At 41.6% G+C, this 6,242-nt stretch overlaps 1 protein-coding gene across 1 annotated transcript in view; it reads right to left on the bottom strand.

Moving 5' to 3' along the window:
* Positions 1–406: 406 nt before the first annotated feature.
* Positions 407–6,242, bottom strand: part of LOC144055157 (neuronal acetylcholine receptor subunit alpha-7-like) — a 36,621-nt gene continuing 30,785 nt past the window's right edge. Inside the window, exons 9-10 of the mRNA XM_077570893.1 lie at positions 3,386–3,495; positions 407–2,762 (exon numbers count right to left, since the gene is read on the bottom strand). Coding sequence (XP_077427019.1) covers positions 2,181–2,762; positions 3,386–3,495 — 692 coding nt within the window. The 3' untranslated portion in view covers positions 407–2,180. The remainder of the gene's footprint in view (positions 2,763–3,385; positions 3,496–6,242) is intronic.

The following is a 6,242-nucleotide window of genomic DNA, read 5'->3' as shown; positions in this document are numbered from 1 at the left end:
TGGACGCCAGGATAATATGGCTGTAATGTGTTGCAAACTTACCAAGCTTATCTATATCATTTTTAACATGAACATCATGCAAATCAACTTGTGATTGTGATTGGTTAGTTAAGATCCAATCATGAACCAGAAGTGTTGACATTATCCAAATTATGCATTTTATTGGTTTAGATACGCAAATATGTCATGTCCATCTATGGGTCTGAAGGGGTTCAGAATAAGAACTCTTTCAGCTCAGGATCCAAATGTCAAATGAAAGTCAAGTCAAGTAGTGTAAAAAAATAAATAAAAGTATTAATGGCAAATTAATAATAATAATAATATCAACTCAACATAAGATATAATACCCATATTCAAATTACCATGGAACAAAAAGTGCTTTGCCTCCTTTAATCAGTAAAATCAACTTAAATTTGACCCCATAACTGACGAGTTTCAAGCTGGTAAAAAGATGAACGCTGACGTCCTGTAGTGAACGTACTGTAGTCAATAAAATGCCAAAAGTTTGCACATTTGTTCTTTATTTTTCCCAGACACAATGAGCATTTATATGTGTCTTTCAAATGAAATTATTTCACAGTGAGCAGAGAGACACAAACCACAAGGTAAAACACTCTGACCAAAATCCAACACTCGTGTCCCCGCCAGTGGCTGTGTTGTTACTTGAGTCACTGTCTTTTTTCCTCTTTGACAAAAGGGGAGATAATTATTTAAACCTTGCTGAATTTGTAACTTTTCTCACTTTATACCACCATGGAGGACACATCAATTGCGCTGCATGGTGCTCTGTGCAAGAAATTGCCTCAGTGGAGAGAGGATGAACATGAAAAAGGTAATTGGAACTGCCTCAAAATTTAAGGCAAGAATTTCGTCATCTGAAGGCAATTGGGAGCACGAGCTCCAAGAGACCAGTTAGGGACATACTGCCTAAATTGGGCAAAATCTCAAAGCGCCTACAAGGTCCCCAAACTGAAGATCCACATGTATAATCCCACTTTAAGATTGCCAATGGATTCTACGGGATTTGAAGAAGATTTGAGAGAAAGCATTGTGGTCAGATGAAACAAAAGTTCAACTATTTGGCATCAACTTGACCTGCCGTGTTTGTAGAATGAAAAAAATATGTGCCTACGTGTCCTGGTTTGAGTCAGGTACTTACACCACAACTGTATATCACTGAAAGACAAGGTTAGCTAACTGGTGTTAGCACGCTACAGGTCCCAGTATGGGAGAGGTGGGAGGTTAGGGGTGTTTTTGTTGTTAAAATATCACGTTAAAAAAAAAAAAAGCTAGAAATGCTCATGGTGTGAAATATAATCACTCATCAGCTGTATTGGGCCAACGAATATAATAATAAAAACTTAAAGGAGCAAATATTGCCTTTTCAATGCATTCTTGTTTTCACTACTACCAGTGACACATTAAATAGGAACATGAATATTAAAACAAGTGTGACTGATTAACAAATTGTGCACCTGACTATAAGCATGGAGACAAACTGTGTGAAAGGAGCTGCGGCTATTCACATTCTTGGGTAGAGAACCTCTTAGTGAGGGAATAAGAGCAGTCGGTAATGCGACATAAAATAAACACCAATATGGATGAGTGCAAAAGTGAATAGGACATGGCTGCATAATTAAACATAGCCTGGCGCCTGGTAATTGGCAAAAACATTTTGTATCGTGTTTTTCCCATGTTGTCTGATGAAGATAATAATAATAATAATCTGAGAAATTGTCACAGAATGTATTGTACACCACAACAAAAAGATTGTATTAATCAAAACCTTTTAGATACAAAAATGTAAAACCAAAAAAAACACCAAAGTATCTAATTTTTACATGTGGAAAAAATTAAGACCTGGATTTATTCTAATACGGTATTAGAAAACAAGAAATGACCAGAGTGTTCTTACAAGTGAGAAGGTACCATGGTGGCAATAAAATTCTGTATTAATGGGGTTGAATAAATGAAGAAAAAGCAAGATTGTGATCTTTTAACTTTCTACATGACTGTAAAAAAAAAACACTTGTAAACAGATAAAGGGTCTGAATTGTAGTATACAAGCGACCCTGGTAAGTTTTGTAGGTCCCCAGGAGTTGGAAGCATGGAGGGGAGCAATATTTGAATGTATTTGAGTTTTTCCACTTTTTTTCCTCTTCATAGCGTAATGATCCGCTTCATGTGAAGTCCTTGGACACCGCCTCGATGAAATTGGGAGCCGACATGAGGATGGTGAAGGTGCAGATGATGGAGAAGAGCGAAAAAGCCACCAGGCATAAGCGATCCACCACCGCCGCTGCAAACTTCCACTCGCTGCAGATGGCCTGGCCCTCATCCTGCTCTCGGAAGCGCCGGGCGATATACTGCACTTCCTCCAAGATCCGAGACATTTCCGGGAGCTGCTCCGGCAGCAAAGTCCGTGTTTGCTCCGAGTGGATGTCACCCGGGGACGAACCAGTGGGGTGTCTGTCGCCACCGCTACCGCACATCAGCGCACTGGGATCAGTGCTCGGTGGGTAAGACGGGTTGTCTGTTCCCATGGAATGATATCCCAGGTACAGGTGAATGTTCCCATTCGTGTTAGTTGACTGGGTGGGTATGGTGCTCATCTGAATGCTGTTGGTGCTGGTGTGGTGAGGAGGGGGGTGGGGATACCTGTAGGCTGAGCAAATGCCAGACTGACCACTGGTTTTTCGTTCCTCTCCGGGCTTCTTCATGCGTAGGAACCAAGCACACCAGTTGAGAAGAATGACTCGAACCTAGATGCAGACAAGAGGAAAAGCATAAACATGAAAAAAATCATGACTACCAATAACAGGGTACGCACATATTAACCCTGGAGAACCCAAGAACCCTTTTCTTCTTTGGAAAATTATGAATTATACATTAAATGACTGCTATAAGTTCACTGAACACCAAAATATGTTTTTTCAATTTTAACCCTTTTTTTTTTTAACTAGCTCAGAGTTGCTAATTTATCAATATATATATATATATATATAAAACATACTCCTAGGCATTCTGCAACATCATATGAAATAGATTAACAAAAAAAAACACAATTTTACCATCTGATGGTTTGCTGAGAAGATGGTTTTGTTTGGATTGATTTCCAGCTCAACAAAACAGCATGTTGCCAGCCAACTTGTCACCACAACTCTGGCTGATGTAATTGCAATATTTATCCACTAGATGGCCCCATGCAGGGGTCAGAAGTGGCACTCTGGACTTTTGAAGTTAAATTTGTAAAAAAAAAAAGAAAAAGGTCTGTTATTTGAGTAGCAGAATTTATAGGGGCCAATTTTGACCCCGTGGGTTCTCCAGGGTTAAGGTCAGATGCTGACATCTTTGTGTGTGGTGTGATCAATCAATCTCCACCTACCCATTTAGGCATCGTCCCTCCTTGGGGGTCATGGTGGTGGAACTGGAGAACCAGAACTGTCACCACCACTGATAAGCCCACAATCATCATTGTGCTGGCAAAGTACTGAGCTGAAAAAGATGAAACAGAACACAACATAGGTGAATATATAGAGTTGATATTAAAAGCCTTAAGATCTATCAACATGATTAGAGGCAGTCTGTCAGAGATATGAAATGACTTAATTCACACATTATTAAACAAATGCAATATACCTGTATTTCATCCATTGTTATCTAGTCACTTGATGTCCATTCGGAAGTTATCCAACCAAAATAATACATTTTCATGTCAAAATAAAATTGAGGCTTTATAAAAGCTTGTCGGAGTGAATGCTCCGGGGCATTTTGTTTCGTTTCAACGCGATCAGTTCAGCTCCACGTGTGATGCCTTAAGACAGAGGTGGGCAATCTCGGTCCTCGAGGGCCGGAGTCCTGCAGGTTTTGGAGGTTTATCACTCCCAACACAAGCTGATTCCAATCAACAGGATCGTTCTCAGGCTTATGCAGAGCTTGCTAATGAGCTGATCATATATCAGCTGTGTGGGAGAAGGGCAACATGCAAAACCTGCAGGACTCCGGCCCTCGATGCCCACCCCTGCATTAAGATGTCAGCTGCTATTATAGTAGGGGGAGTGATAATGGATTTTTTTTTCTCCAATGAGCAACAAAATGGTGATATTTACCATTAAACTATTGTTGTGAATGCAAATGGCCAAGACTGTAAATATCCAACCCAGCCACAGTCAAACATGACTGTGGAAGCATTGTGTTCTGGGTTGCAAAGGTTACAGCCGGGTGAGCCATTCAAATCATGAATTAAGACCTTTCATTAGCGGAAACACTGAAGAGAGGTTGTGGATGCTTCTTCCATCATGACAATGACCCAAAACATACCGCCAGAGCATCAAAGGAGTGGCTTCAGCAGAAAGTCAGTCTTCAGACCACAACACAATCAAAGTCTGCGCAGGTAGCTCGTTTCTAAGCGGTACCCAAGAAACTTGAAAGGATTTGTAAGCTTCTAAAAAGGCGGCAGTAGTCCTCCTTAGCTCTGTGCAAACCTGGTGACTACAAGGTTTTCTCCACCGAATGAAAATGCATGATTTGCTTGAGTATCAAATAACATACTTATTTCATACAATGCAATGCACATTTTCTAACTTTTATAGTGTGCAACTGTGCATTTTTTTCTGATATTCTATCTCTTTCCATAATCAATAGAAAACCATTAAAATGACAGCATTAGGGCTCTATTTTCCCGCCCAGCGGAATTCTCGCGCGACGACCTTTCGAAATCTATGTGAGACAAAGTTTTGGTATTTTCGCAATTGCATGTAGTTTTGCGCCGTTGTGGGCGTGAACACAGCCAACTTGAGTCGCTGGCATTTAAATCCCGGATACAAGTGGCCGAAATGAGTTTCCTCCGCAGGGTAGCCAGGCTCTCCCTTAGAGATAGGGTGAGAAGCTCGGTCATCCGAGAGGGACTCAGCGTTGAGTCGCTGCTCCTCCACGTTGAGAGGAACCAGTTGAGGTGGCTAGGGCATCTGGTTCGGATGCCTCCTGGACGCCTCCCTGGGGACGACCCAGGACACGCTGGAGAGACTATGTCTCTCGGCTGTCATGGGAACGCCTTGGGGTCCCGTCGGATGAGCTGACTGAAGTGGCTGGGGAGAGGGAAGTCAGGGCTTCCCTGCTAAAGCTGCTGCCCCCGCGACCCGACCCCGGATAAGCGGAAGAAGACGGACGGACGGACAAAGTTTTGGTATTTTCGCAATTGCACGCAGTTTTGCGCCATTGTGGGCGTGAACACAACCAACTTGAGTCGCTGGCAATCGAAGTGGCTCCTGTCCTTCCCTTTAAAATTCCTTGACATGGCGGAAGAAGAAACTGATGACTCAAAGACAAAGGAACCTTATAAGGAACCTCCACGGCGGATGATATAAAGTTGGCTAGGAAGATCACAGATCTGTGAATGTGCCCATCATGGCATACGTCCCTCATAACGATGCCGTGTATTTAAAAATAATAATAAATATGATAATAACAATAATATATTTTCTGCATTTCTACAATTCTTCAGAGGGTTCAATGCACGTTTGTTGTCCTGTTTACTGTATAAATGGAATATGATGACATTCATCAAACATCTGTGGAGTGCAGAATTTGTTTGCCTGCACCTCGATCAAATTCACCAAAATCACGATAGAATACCTGTGGCGCAACTTCGATATGGTTCCAAAAGGAGTCAAGTTCAGCCGAAAACTGGTCAGGTGCATGTCAAAGGACCCACCGTTGGTAAGTCGAGAGAGATCAACCAAACCAACACCTGCAAATCAAGATGCGGCAGTTTTTGCGCTCAAGCGCAGCTGTGCTGTCTACGAATATAGAGCGCTGAATTTTTTTTCCGCAGTCAGTAATTGTAAGTGAACATTTTGCAAATTCAGTAGGTTTCCAAACAATAATTTCCCCCAATATATGTCGTGAGCATGATTTAGGCATCTAACTTACATTGGCACAAATATCATTACAAGTTTGCCACTGGGGTGGTTGCTTTTGCGACAACATTGTTGTAATAGCTAATTTGCTTGACATCTTTCCTCTGGTGAATTTGTTGTGGCTTCATAAACAATTTAAATCACCACAGATGTTACTTTCAGTTGTCATAAATGTTTCCACAGTGACAAGCCTTCAGCAAATGTTCTGGGACATTTTAGCAGCAACAAGGAACCGTCGTTGTAAATATGACATGACACGAACTCTCTGGAGGGGAAATTAAACATTTAGCATCTACAGTAGTTCATGTTGTTGAAACAGACATG

This window comes from Vanacampus margaritifer, chromosome 7 (assembly GCF_051991255.1).
Source record: "Vanacampus margaritifer isolate UIUO_Vmar chromosome 7, RoL_Vmar_1.0, whole genome shotgun sequence".
NCBI lineage: Eukaryota > Metazoa > Chordata > Actinopteri > Syngnathiformes > Syngnathidae > Vanacampus > Vanacampus margaritifer.
Note: the sequence above shows the minus strand (reverse complement) of the source record. Positions and strands in the feature narration are given on the sequence as shown.